Source organism: Budorcas taxicolor, chromosome X, assembly GCF_023091745.1.
Source record: "Budorcas taxicolor isolate Tak-1 chromosome X, Takin1.1, whole genome shotgun sequence".
Taxonomy (NCBI): Eukaryota; Metazoa; Chordata; class Mammalia; order Artiodactyla; family Bovidae; genus Budorcas; species Budorcas taxicolor.
The window spans coordinates 105,765,661-105,790,661 of NC_068935.1; the positions used below are offsets into that span (position 1 = coordinate 105,765,661).

At 39.0% G+C, this 25,001-nt stretch overlaps 1 protein-coding gene across 1 annotated transcript in view; it reads right to left on the bottom strand.

The window, feature by feature from the left end:
- SYTL5 (synaptotagmin like 5) overlaps positions 1–25,001 on the bottom strand; it is a 111,721-nt gene that overhangs the window by 75,527 nt on the left and 11,193 nt on the right. Inside the window, exon 2 of the mRNA XM_052663569.1 lies at positions 5,361–5,570. Coding sequence (XP_052519529.1) covers positions 5,361–5,570 — 210 coding nt within the window. The remainder of the gene's footprint in view (positions 1–5,360; positions 5,571–25,001) is intronic.

Sequence of the window (25,001 nt, forward strand, 5' to 3'; positions counted from 1 at the left end):
TATCAAAAAGACATCAAAAATCCCCATGAAATTAGATATCAAAAGACAATTGTAAATAACTCATAGTTGGGAAAAAAAGGTGATGGAAATTAGAAAACAGAATGAAATCAATATCATAAAAAATAATGGATATGAAAATGTGTGAGATGCAGCCAAAGCAGTACAAATAGGGAAATTCATATCCTTAAATGTATATGTTAGAAAAGAACAAAGGATGGAAAAATGAAGTCTCTAAACATATGAATCAAAACACTATTAATGAAAAATTCTAAAAAAAGTAAAAGAAAGAATAAGAAATGAATAAAATTGAAAACAAATATGCAATACAGAAAGAAAAAAAGATGTCAAGTGTTAGAAAAGAAGACACACTTGTGCAAAAATAAAATTTGAATGGTGCCACAGGAATAATTTTAATTAATAAATGGGTTTAACAAGATTTCCAAATATAAAGTTAGACTACCCAAATCAACTGCATTTCTCCATATCAATAACAACTAGAAAATAAAAAAATTTTAAGGATACTGTTTATAATAACACAATGATCAAATACTTGGATTAAATCTAATGATATATAAGATATATCAGGAAAATTATTATATGAAATATTACTAAAAGAAATTAAAGGTAAACTAATGAAAGGGCATAGTGTTTGTGGATCAATAGACTAAATACTGAAAGACATCAATTCTCTCCATAACTTTCTGTAGATGTAATGTAGTCCCTATAAAAACGCTAGTAGGACCTGTTTTATGGAAAGGTGACTCTAAATGTATTTGAAAATACCAGGGACCAATAATAGCCAGGGCATTTTGAACAAAATCAGCAAAGTGGCAAGCCTACTGGATATAAAATTTTATAAAGCTACATTGAATTAAAATAATGTGTCATTGGCACATTACACATGTAATAGAGTAGTCAGAAATGAAACTTGATTTGTGAAGGTGACACTGTAGAGAAATGGAAAAAAATGGTCCTTTCAATAAATGTTGCTGGGTCAAATGGATATTCATATTAAAATATAAAAATGAATCTGTAACTCCTAGCACATGCAAAAATCAGTTCCAAGTAGATTGTAAGTCTAAAAAGGTAATACAATAACACTTACAGGAGATCACATGGGAGAATATTTTCATCAACTTTTACAAGAAGCTTTTTTTTTTTCCTGTTAGGATACAGAAAGAAAAAAACTACTAATCTCATACAGGAAAAGATGAACAAATTGAGTTACTAAAATTAGAGATTTCTGTTCTTCAATACACCACTGAGAGAATGAAAAGGAGAGAATGAAAAAATATCTGAAACACAAGGAACCAACATGGTTTGTACACAGAATATATAAAGAATTCCTTCACACTAGTCAGTAAAAGGCTGATAACCTAACAGAAAAAGGCAAGAGACCTGAACCAGCACTTCACAGAAAAGGATGTTCAAATGGTCAGTCAACATATGAAGATATCCTCATTCTCATTGGTAATAAAGAAAAATGCAATTAATCCACTACACACTCAACAAAATTATAAAAATGGAAAAACCAAAAACACTGTTGTAAAAATATAAAGTAACCAACACTCATGCCTTGCTAGTGAAAGGATAACTTGGCACAACCACTTTGGAAAACAATTGGCATCGTGGGGCTTTCCAGGTGGCACAGTGGTAAAGAATCCACCTGCTAAGGTAGGAGACATGGGTTTGATCCCTGATCTGGGAAAATCCCCTGGATGAGGAACTGGTAACCCACTCCAGTATTCTTCCCTGGGAAATCCCATGGACGGAGGAGCCTGGAGGGCTATAGTCCATAGGGTCACAAAGAGTCAGACATAACTTAGCTACTAAACAACAACTGCTATGAAACACATGTATAAATTCTATGACCCAGCAACTTTACTATGTACATATTCAATGGAAATACATACACAAATGTACCAAGAAACATGCTCAAGAATATTTATAACAACACTATTTTTAAGAGGTGAAAGCTAGAAACATCCCAAATATACATCAATGATAAAATGGTATATGAATCCTTATATAGTTATAAATAGAGTATTAACAGAACACTATAGTGAAAATGAGTGAAATGAGTATAAAAGTGAAAATGAGTAGACATCTGCCAAATGCAACAAAAATGGATGTCTCACAAACATAATGTTGACCAAAAGTAGTTATGAACAAAAACACACACCCTGTATGAGTCAATTTAAAGTATAAAAAATTTGAATTTTTTTTATATTTTAAGTATAAAATCAACAATTTAAACAATTAAAATCAATTTAAAGCATAAAATCAATTTAAAGTATAAAAAAGTCAAAGTTAACTTATGGTGTTAGCCGGATAATACTTATATTTGGAGAATAAGAAGGGACTAGTGATTGGGAGGAGGAAGAAGAAAAGCTTCTGGGGTGTCAGTAGCATTTCTATTTCGTTGCCTGAATGGTAGTTACACAGAAACTGTGATAATTTGCAAAGCTGTACATCAGTGCTTCTCAAAGACATTTGCTCTTTATGGGACATGTGGTAATGTTGGCAGGAATCTGTCATTGTCACCACTGAAAAGGGGAGGAGTGCTACTGGTGTCTACTGGGTAGAAGCCATGAACACTGCTAAACATCTTACAGTACATAGGACAGCCCCTCCCTCCCCCAGAAAGAACCATATTGCCAAAAATTTCACTGATGCTGAAATCGAGAAACCCTGTTGTACACTTGTCATTTGTGTCCTTTTGTGTAAGTTCAGTTCAGTTGCTCAGTCGTGTCTGACTCTTAGCGACCCCATGAATCGCAGCACGCCAGGCCTCCCTGTCCATCATCAACTCAAGTTAAAAACAAAAGCCATGTGTACTATGTTTTCATTTAAAAAAAAAAAGGGGGTGCTAGTCTCTTTCCTAGTTTTCCTCTTCTGATTTATTGTCCTCTAGTGGTCACTAAGAGTAGAGAGGGATAAATGCTCCTGCAAAATTATATAGAGGCAAAACTATAACTGAGGAAATTCTGTCCATTATTTCCTCTGTAAGTCATTATTTGACTATACCGTAATAGTCATTCAGTCGTGTTTGACTCTTTGCAATCCCATGGACTATAGCCCACCAGGCTCCTCTGTCCATGGGATTCTCCAGGCAAGAATACTGCAGTGGGTTGCAATTTCCTTCTCCAATTTGACAATACTCGAAGAGCCTTTATATCCAACTCTGAAATGTGAAGTAAAGGGGAGCAGAGTTGGAAAGACCCATTATTTCACACTGAGAAAAACTTTCTATGAAGACTTCAGGGTCTAAAAGAGTGACTTTTACATTATGTACTTGAGTCACAGATATATCATGTTCCTTTCAAGTAAGCAAAGTGCATTACTGATAGTTTTTCTGTACACATATATGGAGAAATATCCCAAGTAAACAATTTTATTTCATGGGAAAGACAGGAAGATATCCTGAATTATTTTTGCACCTTGATTTGTAGATTATTAAACCCAGTTGCCAGCAAATTTGGAAAACTCAGCAGTGGCCACAGGACTGGAAAAGGTCAGTTTTCATTCCAATCCCAAAGAAAGGCAATGCCAAAGAATGCTCAAACTACCACACAATTGCACTCATCTCACATGCTAGTAAAGTAATGCTCAAAATTCTCCAAGCCAGGCTTCAGCAATATGTGAACCATGAACTTCCAGGTGTTCAAGCTGGTTTTAGAAAAGGCAGAAGAACCAGAGATCAAATTGCCAACATCCGCTGGATCATCGAAAAAGCAAGAGAGTTCCAGAAAAATACATCTATTTCTGCTTTATTGACTATGCCAAAGCCTTTGACTGAGTGGATCACAATAAACTGTGGAAAATTCTGAGAGAGATGGGAATACCAGACCACCTGACCTGCCTCTTGAGAAACCTGTACACAGGCCAGGAAGCAACAGTTAGAACTGGACATGGAACAACACACTGGTTCCAAATAGGAAAAGAAGTACGTCAAGGCTGTATATTGTTACCCTGCTTATTTAACTTCTATGCAGAGTACATCATGAGAAACGCTGGACTGGAAGAAACACAAGCTGGAATGAAGATTGCTGGGAGAAATATCAATAACCTCAGATATGCAGATGACACCACTCTTATGGCAGAAAGTGAAGAGTAACTAAAGAGCCTTTTGATGAAAGTGAAAGAGGAGAGTGAAAAAGTTGGCTTAAAGCTCAAATTCAGAAAACTAAGATCATGGCATCTGGTCCCATCACTTCATGGGAAACAGATGGGGAAACAGTGAAAATAGTAGCTGACTTTATTTTGGGGGGCTCCAAAATCACTGCAGATGGTGATTGCAGCCATGAAATTAAAAGACGCTTACTCCTTGGAAGGAAAGTTATAACCAACCTAGATAGCATATTAAAAAGCAAAGACATTATTTTGCCAACAAAGGTCCATCTGGTCAAGGCTATGGTTTTTCCAGTGGTCATGTATGGATATGAGAGTTGGACTGTGAAGAAAGCTGAGGGCCAAAGAATTGATGCTTTTGAACTGTGGTGTTGGAGAAGACTCTTGAGAGTTCCTTGGACTGCAAGGAGATCCAACCAGTCCATCCTAAAGGAGATCAGTCCTGGGTGTTCATTGGAAGGACTGATGCTAAAGCTGAAACTCCAATACTTTGGCCACCTCATGCGAAGAGTTGACTCATTGGAAAAGACCCTAATGCTGGGAGGGATTGGGGGCAGGAGGAGAAAGGAACGACTGAGGATGAGATGGCTGGATGGCATCACCGATTCAATGGACATGAGTCTGAGTGAACTCCAGGAGTTGGTGATGGACAGGGAGGCCTGGCATGCTGCAATTCATGGGGGTCACAAAGAGTCGACATGACTGAGCAACTGAACTGAACTGAAACCCAGTTTTGGACTTCTCAGGCTGCACTAGTGGTAAAGAACCCACCTGCCAATGCAGAAGATGCAGGTTCAATCCCTGGGTTGGGAAGATCCCCTGGAGGAGGGCACAGCAACCCACTTCAGTATTCTTGCCTGGAAAATTCCATGGGGAAAATCCTGGAAAATTCCTGGAAAATTCCCAAAATTCCATGGAACAGGACTGAAGACACACACCCTAAGAAGCTGGGTGGAGCCAAGTGTGGCTCTAAGAAAGCCTGAGGGTGGTGTTCAGATGTGGGAAGAGACCACGTTCTGTGAGGCTTCCAACCATACAATGTTTCTGTGTCTTAGACACACACAGATATACATTACACCCTGCCAAAGCACTACTGAACTTCTAGTGTGGCTATACTTTCAATTCTATTCTCTATCGCTACCTTTTATGTATTCTTCCTCCTTGCTTTCCCCATTCCCCAACTCTTCAGTCATCAAAGCTGACTTTGCACACAAAGGCAAGAAACTCACGCGACTCTCGCACAGATGGTGCACCGCCAGCTGCCATCAAGGCCTGAGACCCGGCACTGGCTGCACACTCTGAGGGAGCAGGCCTGGCATGGGTCTCCCCGATCGAATATCAAGCCCAGGTTTCTCTGACAGTGGGCACAGACCCTGGTGGTCTCTGGTTGAGTCTTCCCACTTCTGCGTTTTGCTTCCAAGAGTTCATTCTTCAGCTTCCTGGAAGGAGAGGAAAAAAAATCACTTACAAAAGAGAAGCAGAGCTATCTTTATCTAAGGGATGTGTTCACTGGGGAGACTATTTGAAAGGATCAAGGAGTTACATTCAAGTGACTTTCAAAAATCCATAATTTCTTCCTCCAGAATCAATAATCCTTTGATCTCATTAGTGCAAAAATATAACGTTTGTGTCTTACTCTTGGATTTTGAAATCTTATCCAGGCACTTCTATTTGCTATTAGTATTTATTTACATTCTACTCTACCTTCTCCAGGGTGTCTTTGATACCATAACAAGGGAGCACAACCCCAGCCTACAGGCATGTACAATGCTATGTTGTCTCCTTGCCTAGATATGAGGCAAGAGTATGAAATCAAACTTGGCAACATGGGTGCTTTCTTTAAGTCAGGGGTCCCCAACCTCCAGGATCTAATTCTTGATTATCTGAGGTAGAGCTGATATAATAATAATTAAATTAAGTGCACAATGGGCTTTCCTGGTGGCTCAGATGGTAAAGAATCTGCCTGCAATGCAGGAGACCTGGGTTCCATCCCTGGGTTGGGAAGATCCCCTGGAGAAGGGTACAGCAACCCACTCCAGTATTTTTACCTGGAGAATTCCATGGACAGAGGAGACTGGCAGACTGTCCATGGGGTCACACAGAGTCGGAAATAACTGAGTGACTGACACTTTCACTTTAAGTGCACAATATATGTAATATACTGGAATCATCCCCAAACCACCCCACACCAGGTCCATGTAAAAACTGTCTTCCACGAAACTAGTCCCTGATGCCAAAAAGGTTTGGGATTGCTGCCTTAAATGAGCCAATGTGAACTTTGCTACAAAGACATTGCCCATCATTGAAGATCAAATAATTGCCACTGACCCATGGGCTTTGCTGTTAGATATACATTTGTTTGAATCCTGGGTCCATTATGAATTACCTATTCAAACGTAAACAATGATTTACCCATTCAACTTCAGTCTCTTTGTTTCAAAAACAGGAGTAATAATATTCCAACGTGACCATTTTTAAGACTAAGTAAGAAAATATATGGGAAGATACCAGCTTGTTTCCTGCCACACAAGTACTAAATAAATGCTATTTCTATGTCCCTCCTTTTACTATATGATGTGATCTATTTACATACACTTTATAAAATAGCTATTCAAAAGGAATACTACTCAGTCATTAAAAAGGATAATGCCGTTTGTAGCAACATGGATGGACCTAGAGATTATATTGAGTTAAATAAGTCAGAAAGAAAAAGACAAATACCGCTTAAAGGTGGAATCTAAAATATGATGCAAATGAATTTACTTACGAAACCAAAACAAACTCACAGACACAGAAAACAAACAGATGGTTACCAAAAGGAAAAGGGCATGGGGGAGGGATAAATTAGGAGTTTGGTGTTAGCAGAGAGAATCTATTATATATAAAATAAACAACAAGGTCCTACTATACAGCATAGGGAACTATATTCAATATCCTGTAATAATCTGTAATTGATAAGAAAACAAAGTTCTCCCTTTCTTGTCCAATTGAGCAAAAATGACAAGAACACACATGTTTTCTACTCCCTGATTTAGAACTTACAAAGCATCCTTATGTCTTTTTTTTTCATGAACAACTAGCTCCTGAAATTGAGTGTAAGAAAAGCTCCACACAATTTACTTTTAAAAACCTGTAAAAGCTACAACTTTTAAAATGAGATGAATTCTCATTTGAAAACTCCAATTGTATTATTTGGAAAATAACAACAGACCTTTCCAGGTGGAGCAGTGGTAAAGAACCCGCCTGACAATGCAGGAAACTCAAGAAGACACAGGTTTGAACCCTGGGTCAGGAAGATATCCTAGAACAGGAAATGGCAACCCACTCCGGTATTCTTGCTGGGAAAATCCCATGGACAGAGGAGCCTGGCAGTACAAGGGGTTTCAAAGAGTCAGATATGACTGAGTGCACACATGTGTGCACGCACACATACACACAAACCTTTAAACCCTCAGGGCACATGAGAAATAAAACACTGCCTAGTCACAATCTGTAACAATTCATGTAACAATCATAAAGAATAAATGACCAAAATGAGTGAAACAAAGAATAATCGTAGACTGCAGTCCTATCCCAGTAGGATAGTGGGCCAAAGAATAAGAAATTGAGAACATGGGGTATTCCAGGATACTCCAGAGACAAAAAAAATAAATTTTATGATCAGGTGCCTGAAGTTTAACTACTTGGTTGCTCCTTAAACTAGAGCTTGAGACCATTTGGAGAAAGTATGGCCATAAAGTCAAATATTTAGATTGCATTTTTCTTTGTGTTCTATTCACAGGCCTTCATTTAGCAATCAGCGTTCACTTAGCTCCCAGTTCCAAAGTCTGAAAAGACATGGGCCACCACAGGAAGGACACAGAGAACCAAGAATTTCAAGGTCCAAACACACCAGTTGGGAATTCCTAAGACAACCAGCATTAACTGTCCCACATATTCTCAGAGGAACCTCTGAGACTGTGGGGAAAGCTGGGAAGAATTCCATAGGCAGCACAAAATATTAAGCATGTTGACTGAAAAAAATGGATAACCTAAAAATTGAGAATTGTTTTATTTGGCAGACTTCCTGAGGACTGAAGCCTGGGAGGCCACCCCTCAGCTATAGCTCTGAGGGACTGCTCAGAAGAAGAAAGAGAGGAGCCAGGATACATAGGAGTTTTGCAACAAGGAGTAGGAACATCAAAAATTACTGACAAGTAAAGAAAACCAACCAGAAGCTCAAGATAATGAATATAGCCCTTTTCTGTATATGGGAAGGGGCAAGAGTCTGGGCTCATGGAAATTATTCCTTTGATTTGCAACTCAGTTATTTAGGGCCAGTATCCTGTTCTTTCCCATCCTGAGTCCCCTCAGGGTGGCTGCAGTGACTTGATGGTTGCAACATCCCTTTGTTTGTTGATATGGCAGGCAACCTTTTTCACTCACAAGCAGCTTACAGATTTTTCAAATCTTTGAGAAACTGACCTAATTCAATCATTAGTGGGTTGCCATTTCTTTCTCCAGGCGATCTTCCCAACCCAGGGATCAAACCCATGGCTTCTGCACTGGCAGGTGAATTCTTTACCGCTAAGCCACCAGGGAAACCCAATTCAATCATACCTAGGATAATTTCACCTTAAGTGGACACAAGCATTTCTCAAGAAGAGGAGAAAGGGTAATGAGAGAGTAAAGGGTAAAGGGACAGTAGTTGTAGTCAGGAAAACAAACTGTGCAACTGGTGACATTGTATGAAGGAGAAAGGGAACTACAGGGAGCTAGAAGAGAGGAATAGGACGGACGATTTCTCTTTCCTCTGCTTCACTGGCTGCCACTCACAAAGCAAGGTCGATCTCATTTGGCTCCTGCACTTCTGGCCCAGTCTCAGGAAGGTATCTGAGGAAGATGGGTTTCTGGGCTGTAAGCACAGAATCTGTTCATCTTTCTTATGCACATAAGCTAGAAATGTTTCTGGTTTCAAATAACAGGCTTAAATATTTGGTGTAATTTTTCTCCCACAAGGGTTTCCCTTGTGGCTCAGAACAGTAAAGAATCTGCCTGCAGTGCAGAAGGCCTGGGTTTGATCACTGGGTCAGGAAGATCCCCTGGAGAAAGGAATGGCTACCTACTCCAGTATTCTTGCCTAGAGAATTCCATGGACAGAGGAGCCTGGCAGGCTACAGTCCATAGGGTCACAAAGAGTAGGACACAGCTGAACGATTAACACTTTCACCTTATTCCCCACATACAAGAAATCCAGAATTAGGCACTCGCTTGTATTAGTTCAACTGAAAAGTCAGGGCATTAAAGAATCATTTCATTCTGATGATCCCCTATCTTCAAAGTATGGCTCATCATTCTTATGTAAAATGGTTAGGCAGCTTCAGTAGTGCATCAGTAGAGTTTAAGGCAGGAAGAATAGGGAGGGAGTGTCTGTTATACCTGTATCTTACAGTTATACCTGTATATATCTAAACAGAAAAGCAAAAGTTGATGCAGAAGTCCTCCAATGAAGAAGGACTTCCCTTAGGGACTTCCCTTAGGGAAGTCCTTCTTAGGTTCACTTGACCAGACAGTGTCACAGCATCACCATTAGCTGCAAGGGAGGCTGGGTAGGTGGAACAAGTTGGAACTGTAGATACCGCCCTCTTGACATTAGATGTGGTCAAGTGACTCCCGCTCGTGCATGAACTGTGATATGTGACTTCAGGTAAAAGCTTTAAGAGCAAATCACCAGGTTACCACAAACCCTCTTCTTCACATGAAGAATGGCAATGTCCTAAATAGTGTCTGCACTGTAAGTTTGAGTCCTGGTCTGAAGATGCCATGAAGTAGAGACCTTAGCCACTCAGTTATGGACATGGAACATCAGAGAGAAATAAACCTTCATTATTTTAAACCAGTAAGAATTTGGAACTGTTCTTAGAGCATCATTTAGCCTACCCTGAATGACAAACATACAGCCTAGGAACTTCCCTGGTGGTGCAGTGGGTAAGGAATCTGCCTGCCAATGCAGGAAAGATGGGTTCGAACCCTGGTCCATGAAGATTCCACATGCCACGTAGCAACTAAGCCTGCGTGCACAATCACTGAAGCTTGTACACTCCAGGCCCCTTCAACAGCAACTACTGAGCCCTGAGAGCTGCAACTAGAGAGTAGCCCCCACTGGCCGCAACTAGAGAAAGCCCACACAAATGCAAGGAATACTCGGCACAGACAAAAGTAAATAAATAAATAATTTTAAAAAAAATAAGCCTAGTTTCTTCATCTGGCTGGCTTTCATATATTCTTTTCTTTCAGCTTTACTGCTGGTTACCCAGAGTGGCTTTCTCTGATTACCAAATCTACTGCAGATTCCCATCTTATTCTCATTCAGAGAACTGTGTTGTTTCTCTTCACAGAACTTACCATATTTCTTGATTGTACTTTTTTTTTTTTTTTTACTGGTTTCATGTTTGTCTCGCAAACTCCTCTGTAATTTCCATGAGGGCAAGACTGCATCTGTTTTGTTCCGTTTTTCATTTTATAGCATCTAAGCAGTGCCAGGAACATAATAGCTTTCATTTAATTGAATGAAAAAAAGAGAGCATAAGCAAAAGCTGGTGAGTGACAGAGAAAGAAGACAGGAAGAAGGGAAAATGGAAGGGAATGGGGCGGGAGGGAGGAAATCTCAGCCATACTAGGTATTACTGGGCATTCCACTTAATCTCTCCAGGTCTCAGTACTTCAACTTCAAAATGAAGATACTGATTCCTTTCCTATCTTCCTCAAGGGTGGTTGTGAGAGCCAGAGGCAATTAAGTATGGTAATATGTTTGGGGAATTATAGAGGACTTTACAATGTGAAGCCATTGTTATTTTTTTAAAAAAAAAGAAAGAGAATGCAAAGAGAAAAATGTACAATGTTAGATTTCCTGAGAACAAAATCAAAATTGGCTAAAACTGATATCAGACACATTGAAAAAGTAATGCAAGCCTGGGGAAACTACAGTAAGGATTTCTAGAACTTTTCCATCTTCCTTAACCTTGTTTGTGCACTTTTGATCAGAAAGAAAAACTATTTTGATTCGTTAAAATATTAAAATTCTCACCATTTCTTCTCTTTGTTCTTATTTGGAAACAAAAACAAAGAGTACTGGATAGGTATAAAAAATGTGTGGTAGACATAAATATGGCCCCAAATCAACCGTTGGAAAGTAATGAAGATACAAAGAAAAAATGTTATGAAAAAGATATTTCCCAGACATAAAAAAGAATAATGTCATTTGCAGCAACATGGATGCGTCTTATCCCTACTGATTGTCATACTAAGTGAAGTCAGACAAATACTATATATCCCTTACATGTGGAATCATAAAAAAAATGATACAAATGAATTCATTTACAAAACAGAAATAGACTGATCAACATAGAAAACAATCTCATGGCTACCAAAGGGGAAAGTAGGGGTAGGGGGAGATAACTTAGAACTTCAGATTAACAGACAGTCACTATTATATATAGAAAATAAACAAGGGCCAACTGAATAGCATAGTATATATTCAGATTATCTTATCATAACCTATAGTGGAAAAGAATCTGAAAAAGAGTAGATATACATTATACATATATACCTGAATCACTTTGCTACTAATAAATGGAATACTGCCTGCCATATCAGTAAACAAATGTTGTCACAGTCATCAGTGATTGTAGCCACCACAGAAGGTGAGCAGGTATACACTGTATACTTGAAAGTAACACATTATGTACCAGCTACACTTCTTTTTTTTTTTTTAACAGAAAAAAGGAAAAAAAAGCTGTTGAAGACATTTAATTCCAGCTAAGGCCAATTCTTCACTTAAGATAAACTCAGGGTGCCTTTGTATTTTAAAAACATCAGTTCATTAAAAAGAATACATTTGAATCAGTTCTAATGAGGTGGATGAAACTGGAGCCTATTATACAGAGTGAAGTAAGCCAGAAAGAAAAACACCGATACAGTATACTAACGCATATATATGGAATGTAGAAGGATGGTAACGACAACCCTGTATGCGAGACAGCAAAAGAGACACAGATGTATAAAACAATCTTTTTGACTCTGTGGGAGAGGGCGAGGGTGGGATGGTTTGGGAGAATGGCATTGAAACATGTATATTATCATATGTGAAATGAATCGCCAGTCCAGGTTCGATGCATGATACAGGATGCTCGGGGCTGGTGCACTGGGATGATGCAGAAGGATGGTATGAGGAGGGAACTGGGAGGGGGTTCAGGATGGGGAACACATGTACACCTCTGGTGGATTCATGTCAATGTATGGCAAAACCAATACAATATTATAAAGTAATTAGTCTCCAAAATATAAATAAATAAATAAAAAGAAGCAAACTTTAAGACAATCAATCAATTAATCAGTTAAAGAATGAATAAATATTTTGAGAATATAAATGATTGGAGGAAATTTGAACATTGACTGGATTTTTGATGAATTTAAAGAACTCATATTAAACTTTTTAGATGTGACCACAGAACTGTAGTTATGTTTAAAAAGAGATATGTTCTGAAAAAATGGTGGATGAAATAATATGATGTATGTGATGCTCTATAAAAAAATCCAGTGGAAGGATCCAGTGGGGAAAGATATTGAAGGTATAAGGATGTTCTTAAATCAATAAATGTTGTGCTGGGTGATGGGCATTTTAGGTTCATTTTACTATATTCTTGTGAGTGTTTGAAATTTTCTATAATAAAAAGTAAAACAAAAAAAAAGAAGATAAACTCAGGGTGCCTTTGTATTTTAAAAACATCAGTTCATTCTTTAGGTTTGCTTGTTGCTACACAGATAAATATGTGTTAACATGTGAATTGATGACTTATATGTAGTTGAAATCCTAAATATTACAGAGACCAACAGTCTCAACTGTCGTTGAATGACAATATTTTCATTTCTATATTCCGGTGATATACTGAATTCAATTTATTCTATCCCATAATCAAAACTGTTCAATGCAGTACAAAGAGTGCTTGCTTTATCGTGGCATAGACACATTGCTTTCAAATCAGGAACTGTTTTCATTAAAATTCCTGTCACATGTGTGTGTGGTGTTGCTTTTCTTTTGCTACCCTGTTTAGACCCAATTGTGCTAAACACTATTTTGCATCAAATAAGCTAGAAATTCTAGAAGGGAAGCAATTAACTGCCTGGAAGAGGAAGCAATAGAAGCTTCATAAAGCTTCTTTGATTCCTTGATGCCTTTCAACAATCTGCAGTTTCATCTAGCAGAGCACATCAAGGCCTGAGAAAAATACTGAGCAAGCAAGAACTATATAGTGGTTCATACCATAAGGCTCCAAAGTCAGACTCCATGGGTTCAAATCCTGGTCTTGCCCCTTATTTCCCTTGAGACTTTAAAAAAATTACTTAGCCTCTCTGTGTCTCAAGAGGTTTTAAAAAGACTTAACTTCTCTCTGTCTCAAAATATTCCCTCATAGTAATTACAAGCTCATGGGGTTGCTGTGAGCATTAAATAAGATGATGCTGTCATGAGCACAACTATAGTGTAAAGCACAGCATGGCACATAGTAGTTGTGGAATAGACCATTCCAGTATGCATCTCCTAATATGTGTTCTCCATTTTTCTATTAGTGGAATGTCTAGCTAGGCTCATGGCCACTCAAAGACTGCATTTCCCAGCATGTCTGGCAGTTAGTTTTGCCATGAGACCAAATATTAGCCAATGCGATATGATCAGAAATGATACAAGTAACCTTTAGGTCATGTCCCTAATGGAAAAGGGGTATCCTTGTCCCACGAACCCTTCTTCCCTGCCAGAAGCTAGGGGTGAGTCATCTTAGAAGAAGAGCCAAACTTTCAAGATGGTGGAACTACAAAAGACAAGGCACCTAGATCCATTCAACAATGGAGCCACCATTACAACATCACAAAGCTGCCAACCAATTCAGACTTCCCTGTTAGCAATGTATTTCCATCTTGTGTAAGCCATAATTAAAATATGTCTCTGCCACCCACAGACAAACCTATCTCTCAACAAATAAAAGAACTCAGCAGATATTAGCTCTTTTCATTATTGTCCACTTGCACAGATGTTGCTACTAGGTTTTGCTTCAGCCTCTGCTGCAGAGCCTACCAACTAAATCCTTGTCTAGAGCTAGAGTTTCATATTCCTTTAAGAGAACAAAACCACGGTAACTGACAAAAAGTACTGTCAAACCAAAAACAATGGGGGGAAAATCACTTGAAATAATAAATGTGGGCAGAATAATGTCACAGCAGCCTGATGCCAATGGCTGCATGCCTCCTGCACTCTGACTTTTTCATTTTGATTGTCGGCCTATGTGTGTGGCATCTATTATTAAAACCTAACCATGACAACACTTAGCCACTATAATGACAGGCACTCTAAGTGTCACACCCATAAACGTTGACAATGACCCATGAAAAAGACATTATGATTCCAATTTTTACAGATAAAAAAGTGGAATCTCAGAGAAGAAACATCACAGGACTATTAAGTGGTGCACTCATGATTCAGATCCAGAGTTTTATATTCCCAAATCTGTACTTTTGCTCATCCAAGACTCCCCTCATTGCCTCTCAATTTATTAAAATACTGTGGCTCAGGATGAACACTGGGAATACTAGCAATTGGTATAGCTTTCCCAGCTGTAAAAAGCCAGACTGAACATATTCGAAGTAAAGACTCAAACATGAAGGGTTTCTCCTATCTGCCCACTGAATGATATGTGCCCAAGTTGTCTCTTATCACAGAATCTCTCCTGGCAAACATTCTCCAACAGAGCTGTTTCTCATCAAATACCACTATAAACTTTATTAAGCTTTTGATTAATTTGCAAGAATCCAGACCATCCAAGAATAAGGGGAAAGTTTCACTCAGAGAGAAAGCTACTTGAGAGAACATAAATAAGGAACAGAATTGAAAAAACCCTTGTCTAGATAAAGAAATCTTGCCATCTGTGTCAATTTACTAGGTTTAGAAACTGTCTCAAGAATTCCCTGCTGATCCAGAGGTTAGGATTCTCTGTTTTCAGTGCTGAGGCCCCAGGTTCAATCACTGGTCAGGGAACTAACATCATGCAAGCTGTACAGTGCAGCCAAACAACAACAGCAAGCAAACTGTCTCAAGGAAAGACGGCACTGTGCAATCTGGGATGACACCAAGCACTTCCCAGTGGTAGAAACATTTGGCTCATAGGAACATACCAGGAGATCTCACAAAACCATGTGGACAGAGGCAATTATTCATTATCAATAGTCTTAAAATCATAGCAGAAATTGATCTCATGTATAATTATCAAACCAAGTCTTCAACCTGGGAACACCTTGCAAAATATCATCAAAATTTCCTGGCCTGACAAGGAACAAGAGCGTATGTATTCTAAAAATCTGAAACCCAAAGGATACCCTTTCCTGAGTATCAAAAACAGTAGAAAGACGTTCATCATCACTAATTATAAGAAATGCAAATCAAAACTACAACGAGATACCACCTCACACCATTAAGAAAAGTCTATAAACAATAAACGCTGGAGAGGGTGCAGATAAAAGGGAAGCCTCTTACACTGTTGGTGGGAATGTAGTTGGTGCAGCCACTATGGAAAACAGTACAGAGATTTCTCAGAAAACTAAAAATAGAATTACCACATGATCCGGTAATCCCACCACTGGGCATCTATCTAGACAAAACTGTAACTTGAAAAGATCCATGCACCCCTATATTTGTAGCAGTTTTATTTACAGAGCCAAGACAAGGAAGCAACCTAAATGTCCATCAACAGATGAATGAATAAAGGAGATATAGTACATATATTCAATGGAGTATTACTCAGTCATTAAAAGAACCAAATAATGTCATTTGCAGCAACATGGATGAAAACCAGATTATCATATGAAGTGAAGTAAGTCAGAAAGTGAAAGACAAATGTCATATCACTTATATATGGAATCTAAAATATGACAAAAATGAACTTATCTGCAAAACAGCCACACAGCAGTGTGGCTGTGGTCCATGGAGTTGCAAAGAGTCGGACATGACTGGACGACTGAACTTCCTGACTGGCAAAAATACACAGAAGGATTGTATGAAAGTGAAAGTGAAGTCACTCAGTCGTGTCCAACTCTTTGCGAACCGTGGACTGTAGCCCACCAAGTTCCTCCGTCCATGGGATTCTCCAGGCAAGAATACTGGAGTGGGTTGCCATTTCCTTCTCCAGGGGATCTTCCCAACCCAGGGATCAAACCCAGGTCTCCCACATTGCAGGCAGATGCTTTAACCTCCGCACCACCAGGGAAGGATTGTATAAGAACATTTAAAATATCATATGTGAAACGAATCGCCAGTCCAGGTTTGATGCATGATACAGGGTGCTTGGGGCTGGTGCACTGGGATGACCCAGAGCAATGGGATGGGGAGGGAGGTGTGAGGGGGGTTCAGGATGGGGAACACATGTACACTCACGGCAGATTCAAGTCAATGTATGGCAAAACCAATACAATATTGTAAAGTAAAATAAATAAATCAATTTTAAAAAAAGATCTAAATGACCAACATCGATAGTGTGATCACTCACATAGAGCCAGATATCCTGGAGTGTGAAGTCAAGTGAGCCTTAGAAAGTATTATTATGAAAAAAGCTAGTGGAAGTGATGGAATTTCAGCAGAGCTACTTAAAATAACATTGTTAAAGTGCTGTGCTCAATATGGCAGCAAAGTTGGAAAACTCAGCAATGGCCACAGGAATGGAAAGGGTCAGTTTTCACTCCAATTCCAAAGGATGGCAATGCCAAAGAATGTTTAAACTACTGTACATTTGCACTCATTTCACATGCTAGCAAGGTCATGCTCAAAATGCTCCAAGCTAGGCTTCAACAGTACATGAATATAGAACTTTCAGATGTTCAAGCTGGATGTAGAAAAGGCAGAGGAACCAGAGATCAAAATGCCAACATCTGTTGGATCACAGAAAAAGCCAGGGAATTGTAGAAAAACATCTACTTCTGCTTTATTGAGTATGTGAAAGCCTTTGACTGCGTTAGTCAGTTAGTTCAGTCACTCAGTCATGTCAGACTCCTTGCAACCCCATGGAATGCAACATGCCAGGCTTCCCTGTCCATTACCAACTCCTGGAGCTTACTCAAACTCACGTTCATCGAGTCTGAGATACCATCGAACCATCTGATCCTCTGTCGTCCCCTTCTCCTGCCTTTAATCTTTCCCAGCATCAGGGTCTTTTCCAATGAGTCAGTTCTTCGTATCAGGGGGCCAAAGTATTGGAGCTTCAACTTCAGCATCAGTCTTTCCAATGAATATTCAGGTCTGATTTCCTTTAGGATTGATTGGTTGGATCTCCTTGTAGCCCAAGGGACTCTCAAGAGAATTGTCCAGCACTACAGTTCAAAACCATCAATTCTTTGGTGCTCAGCTTTCTATTTTTTTAAATTAATTTATTGTATTGGTGTTTTTATTTTTGGCTTACTCACTCTGTAAAATAGGCTCCAGTCTCATCCACCTCATTAGAACTGATTCAAATGTGTTCTGTTTAATGGCTGAGTAATACTCCATTGTGTATATGTACCAATAGGGACTCTCAAGAGTTTTCTCCAACTCCGCAGTTCAAAAGCATCAATTCTTCAGCATTCAGTTTTCTTTATGGTCCAACTATCACAACCATATATGACTACTGGAAAAACCATAGCTTTGACTAGATGGACCTTTGTCAGCAAAGTAATGTCTCTGCTTTTTAATATGCTGCCTAGGTTTGGTCATAGCTTTACTTCCAAGAAGCAAGTGTCCTTTAATTTCATGGCTGCAATCACCATCTGCAGTGATTTTGGAGCCCCCCAAAAATAAAGTCTGTCACTGTTTCCATTGTTTTTCCATCTGTTTGCTACAGAGTGATGGGAACAGATGCCATGATTGTAGTTTGCTGAATGTTGACTTTTAAGAAGCTTTTTCATTCTCCTCTTTCACTTTCATCAGAAGGCTCTTTAGTTTCTCTTCACTTTCTGCCATAAGGGTGGTGTTGGCTGTGTATCTAAGGTTATTGAAATATTTCTCCCAGCAATCTTGATTCCAGCTTGTGCTTCATCTAGTTCGGCATTTTGCATGATGTATTCTGCATATAAGTTAAATAAGCAGGGTGACAATGTACAGCCTTGATGTACTCCTTTCCTGATTTGGAACCAGTCTGTTGTTCCATGTCCAGTTCTAAGTGTTGCTTCTTGACCTGCATACAGATTTTTCAGGAGGCATGTAAGGTAGTCTGGTATTCCCATCTCTTGAAGAATTTTCCACAGTTTGGTGTGATCTTCACAGTGAAAGGCTTTAGCATAGTCAATAAAGCAGAAGTAGATGTTTTTCTGGAATTCTCCTGCTTTTTCAATAATCCAATGGATGTTGGCAATTTGATCTCTAGTATCTCTGCCTTTTCTAAATCCAGCTTGAACATCTGGAAGTTCACGGCTCACATACTGTTGAATCCTGGCTTGGAGCATTCTGAGCATTACTTTGCTAGCATGTGAGATGAGTGCAATTGTGCAGTAGTTTGAACATTCTTTAGCATTGCCCTTCTTTGAGATTGGAATGAAAACTGACCTTTTCCAGTCCTGTGCCCACTGCTGTGTTTTCCAGATTTGCTGGCATATTGAGGGCAGCACTTTCACAGCATCATCTTTTAGAATTTGAAATTTCTCAACTGAAATTCCATCACCTCCATTAGCTTTGCTCATAGTGATGCTTCCTAAAGCCCAATTGATTTCACATTCCAGAATGTCTGGCTCTATGTAAGTGACCACATCATCATGGTTATCTAGGTCATGAAAATATCTTTTGTATGGTTCTTCTGTGTATTCTTGCCACCTCTTCTTAATATCTTCTGCTTCTGTTAGGCTCACACCATTTCTGTCCTTTATTGTGCCCATCTTTGCATTAAATTTGACTACGTGGATCACAACAAACTGTGAAAAATTCTTAAAGAGATGGGACTACCAGACCACCTTCTTTGCCTCCTGAGAAACCAGTATGCAGTTAAAGAAGCAACAGTTGGAACTGGACATGGATCAATGGACTGCTCCAAACTGGGAAAGGAATACATCAAGGCTGAATATAGTCACCCTTGCTTATTTTACTTATATGCAGAGTACATCACGTGAAATGCTGGGCTGGATGAAAAACAAGCTGGAATCAAGATTGCCAGGAGAAATATCAATAACCTCAGACATGCAGATGACACTACCCTAATAGCAGAAAGCAAGAACTAAAGAGCTTCTTGATGGAAGTGAAAGAAGAAGTGAAAAAGCTGGCTTATAACTTAACATTTGAGGGAGAGAACAAGATGGCGGAGGAGTAGGTGGACATGGAGTACATCTCTCTTCACGGATACATCAGGAATACACCTTCAGACACAGAAGTGCATGCAGAACACCAGCTTAGAGTGGACAGGAGTACCTGACCAGCAGAAAAGAATAATATAGACCCATGCAAGACTCAGTAGGACACAGAACTAGGGGGAAAAACAGGAGTGTTAGCAGCACTGGACCTGCCCTTGGCAGGTAGGGGAACTGAAGCAGGGGTCCAATCCCCACATCAGGGCAACTGTCTGAGTCAGAGGAGAAACATTTAAGGCTGAGAGTGAAACAGCTGATCTGCGGCAGTGTAAGTGGAATGAGAATCAGACACTCCTTGCCACACCCATACATACCCCAGATGGTGCAGGGGCTGGGAGCTGGAGTTTAGGGATTATGGAGCAATCCCTGGGCAAGGGCTACTGTTGACCTCGAAGAGACAGATTGAGGGGATGTGAGGGAAGAGATTGTAGTGGGAAATGCCTATGGAGGAAAACCCAGCAGCCATTGTAGTAGAATCACACGTAGAGGGTGGAGCTATCACCATAGCCTCTCCCCACCGACACACCAGCATTAGCAATAGAGAGGCTGGCCCATCAAATGCCTGATGCACTACAGAGTAGGACCCCATCCAGGGTGCCCCTTTAAGTGCCTGATGTGCTGATATACAGAGTAGGACCCCAGTCGGGGAGCCCCTCTATGTGCCTGATGCACCGAACAACACAGAAGGACCCCAGGCAAGGAAGCCCTCTAAGTGCTTGAATGGGCAGAGCTATGGAGAAAGACTCAGCAAGAGGCCTTCTGATTGCCAACTACAAGAGGCTCAAAAAAAGACTCTGATAGGGCCATAACTACTGCAGCAGAGGCAGCCCATGTCCCTGTACACTTGGTGCTGCCACGGTCCCCACAAGCCAAGCAGCTGTGCCACCTTCACACTCAACACTAGCTGGGGCAGAGCTGCCACAGGCAAAAAAAAATCTTGCACCTATGCTCACAGGGTCACTTCAGGTAGTGTCCATCTCTTTGTGACCCTGTAGACTGTGGCCTGCCAGGCTTCTCCATCAGGGATGGGAGTTCTCCAGGCAAGAATCCTGGAGCGTATTGGCCAATACTGGTCGCCATACCCTTCAAGAGCACTATATTTCCTGCTGTGCTAGCCACCAACTCCACTGAGTACCTGGTGCTGCCAGAACCCCTGCGACCCAAGCAGATGGACCATCTCCACACCTGGCCCTCAGAGGGGCAAACCCAAGTCCTCCAGGGCAGCCTCAGGAGCAAACCTCAGTGGACAACCCACATGCAGAGGTGGAAATAAAACCACAATTGAAACCCAGGGGCAGTGTGGCTAAGGAAAAAGACCCAAAACCTTCCCACCAGCTGTATAAGCTGCAGACTCAATCCACACGATCAACTAGGCAGACTCTGTGTCTATGGAATATATAAAATGTCATTGAGAGCTCCCACAAAAGAAAACACACTAGTTCTGATAGCTGTGGACATTGGATGTAAGAACACAGAGGAGTAGGACAACATTAGAATATGAGCTTCCCCCACAGCAGGTCCAGAGATCAGCACAGTGTTAGAGGGCATCCTAGGGAGATGAGGTGGACTGTGACTCCCAGGGAGGGAAAGGACTCAGACAGCAGTGACTCAAGAAAAACATTTATTATTCTTGTGTTTTGACTTGTTCTGTAGATTCTTTTGGATTTTTTTTCTTTTTATTTCTTTATCCCCACCCCCCTGTTGCAGCTGTCAATTTTATTGGTGCTGCTGCTGCTGCTAAGTTGCTTCAGTCATGTCCTATAAAATCTAATTAAGCTTTTGAGCTTTTTTTTCCCTCAGTCATGTTTTTTACTGTTGTTATAAACCTCTGGCTCTGTGGGCTTTTGCAGTTCTGGGGAGTTTTTTTCTTTTTTGTTTATCTTTTTTTTTAATTTTAATTTTTAAATTTTAAATCTATTATTATTTTTATATTTATTCCTTTGTTTGATTTTCCTACTCTTCTTTTTCCCTTGCAGTTAATCTTTAATGTATATAAACCTTCTTCATCTACCTCTTCTTTCTTTTCTTTCTTTCCTTCCCTCTCAACATAGTTTTATTTTCATTGTTTTATTCCCCAATTGGCAGCTCATTTTAGTCTTGTTTTCCAGTTTGTGCTTTAGTTAGTTTTGTTCTGGTAGACATAATTTTTGGTTTCCTTTGTTCACCAGGTCAATCTATTGTACTTTATTTTTGTTGGACTGTTTTGATTTTGCTTATGGATGTATATGTGTATAATCAGTCACACTTTTCATTGTTGTCATAAACCTCTGCCTCTACATTGGGCTTCTGCAGTTCTGTGGAGTTTTCCTTTTTTATTTATTCTTCCATTTTTTTTCTTTTCTCATTTTATAACTTTTTAAACTTTTTATTTTTTTAATTCTTTAAAAAAATTTTTAATATAAATTTATTTTAATTGGAGGTTAATTACTTTACAATATTGTATTGGTTTTGCCATACATCAACATGAATCCACCATGGGTATACACGTGTTCCCCATCCTGAACCCCCCTCCCTCCTCTGTCCCTGTACCATCCCTCTGGGTTGTCCCAGTGCACCAGCCCTAAGCATCCAGTATCATACATCGAACCTGGACCCTATTATATCTCTTCTACACTTATTCCTTTGTTTGCCTTTCCTAATCTTCTCTCCCCCTTGCAGTTAATCTTTAATGTATATAAATCTTCTTCATCTACCTCTATTTAACTTTGCATATCTATTCTTGCTTTCTTTTCTTTCTTTCCTTTCAACATATTTGTTAGTTTTGTTTTCATTGTTTTATTCCCCACTTGGCACTTTGCTTTAGTCTTGTTTTCCAGTTTGTGCTTTAGTTAGTTTTGTTCTTAACTGGTAAATATAATTTTTTATTTCCTTTGTTCACTGGGTCAATCTATTGTATTTTATATTTGTTGGACTGTTTTGACTTTGCTCATGGGTGTATATGTATATGTGTATATTCCATTATTTGAATTACTATTTGCCTGAGTTTGTAACTGCCATTTGTCTGGGGTTCATCTTTGGTTTCTCGTTTTTAGATATTTGTTTTAATATCACTTAATGCCATAACAAACCATTTGTGGAATCTTTGTTTCTTGATCAGAAATCAAGACCTGGGCCTTTGGAGTGGGAGAACTGACTCCAAGACCCTAGGCTACCAGAGAACTAACCCTAGTGGGTATCAAGTAGTGAGAACTCACATAAAGGAAACCAATGGAATACAAGACCCAGCATCACCCAACCACCAATAGCACCCTGTGCAGGACACCTCATCTAAACAACAAAGAAAACAAAAATACAAGCCAAATCATCAGCAGGCAGAATTACCACCTCACTCAGCCTGGCCCATCAGAGGAAAAACAGACAAACAAACAAAAACTCAGCAGAAATCTCACACTATAAGAAGCTTACACAAACCACTGGAACAATCTTAGGAGGGCAGAAATGAAAAGGAAGAAAGAATTCAACCTTGAAGTCTGGGGAAAGGAGACCTAAAACACAGTAAATTTAAAAAAAAAATAGTGAAAAGGCAGAGAAATACTACACAAATGAAGGAACAAACTAGAAACAAAGAAGTCCAAATAAATGAAGAGGAAATAGGCAAACTACCTGGAAAATAATTCAGAATAATGATAATAAAGATGATCTAAAACCTTGAAAGCAAAATTGAGAAAATGCAAGAATCAATTAACAAAAAAAAACAGATGAATTAAAGGATAAACATGAAGAGACAAACAACACAATTACTGAAATTAAAAATACTCTAGAAGGAATCAATAGCAGAATATCTGAAGCAGAAGAACAAATTAGTGAGCTAGAAGATAAAATGGTGGAAATAACTTATGAAGAGCAGAATAAAGTAAAAAGAGTGAAAACTGAGGATAGTCTCAGAGACCTTTGGGACAATATCAAATGCACCAATATTCAAATTACAGGGGTCCCAGAAGAAGAAGAGAAAAAGGGTATGAGAAAATTTTTCAAGAGATTATACTTGAAAATTTCCCCAACATGGAAAAGGAAATAGTCAACCAAGTCCAAGAGGCACAAAGAGTCCCACACAGAATAAACCCAAGGAGAAACACACCAAGACACATACTAAAAACTAACCAAGACTTAACAGAAAGAAAGAATATTAAAAGCAGCAAGGGAGAAGCAAGAAGTAACATACAAGGGAAACCCATATGCTTAACAGCTGATCTTTCAGCAGAAACTGCAGGCCAGAAGGGAATGGCAAGATATATTTAAAGTACTGAAAGGGAAAAATCTACAACCAAGATTACTGTACCCAGCAAGGATCTCATTCAAAATTGATGGAGAAATAAAAAGCTTTTCAGACAAGCAAAAGTTAAGATAATTCAGTAACACCAAACCAGTTTTAGAACAAATGTTAAAGGAAATTATATAGTCAAGAAATAGAAGAGAAGAAAAAAGATCTATAAAATCAACCCCAAACAACTGAGAAAATGGAAATAGAAACATATATATCAATAATTACTTTAAATGTAAATGGGTTAAATGCTCCAACCAAAAGACACAGACTGGCCGAACGGATATGAAAACAAGACCCACATATATGCTATCTACAAGAAACCCACTTCAGACCTAAAGACTCATATAGACTGAAAGTGAGAGGATGGAAAAATATATTCCTTGCAAATGGGAAGCAAAAGAGAGCTAGAGTAGCAATACTCATATCAGACAAAATAGACCTTAAAATAAAGAATATAACAAGAGATAAGGAAGGACACTACATAATGATCAAGGGATCAATATAATAGGAAGATATAACAATTGTAAATATCTATGCACCCAACATAGGTACACTTCAATACATAAGACAAACACTAACAGACATAAAAGGAGAAACTGACAGTAACACAATAATAGTAGAAGACTTTAACACCCCACTCACATCAATGGACAGATCAGCAAAACAGAAAATTAATAAGGAAACACAAATCTTAAGTGATACATTAGATGAGATGGATCTCATTGATATCTTCAGGACATTCCATCCAAATGCAGAAGAATACACCTTCCTCTCAAGTACACATGGAACATTATCTAGGATAGACCACATCTTGGGTCACAAATCAAACCTCAGTAAATTTAAGAAAATTGAAATTGTATCAAGTATCTTCTCTGACCACAATACTATGAGACTAGATATCAATTACAAGAAAAAACTGTCAGAAACACAAACAAATGGAGATTAAACAACATGTTTCTACATAACCAAAGGTTACTGAAGAAATCAGGAGGGAAATAAAAAAATTTCTAGAAACAAATGACAATGAAAACATGACAACACAAAACCTATGGGATGCAGCAAAAGCAGTTCTAAGAGGGAAGTTTATAGCAATACAATCCTACCTCAAGAAACAAGAAAAACATTAAATAGCAACACTAATTCAGCAACACATCAAAAAGCTCATACACCATGATCAAGTTGGGTTTATTTCAGGGGTGCAAGGATTCTTCAATATATGCAA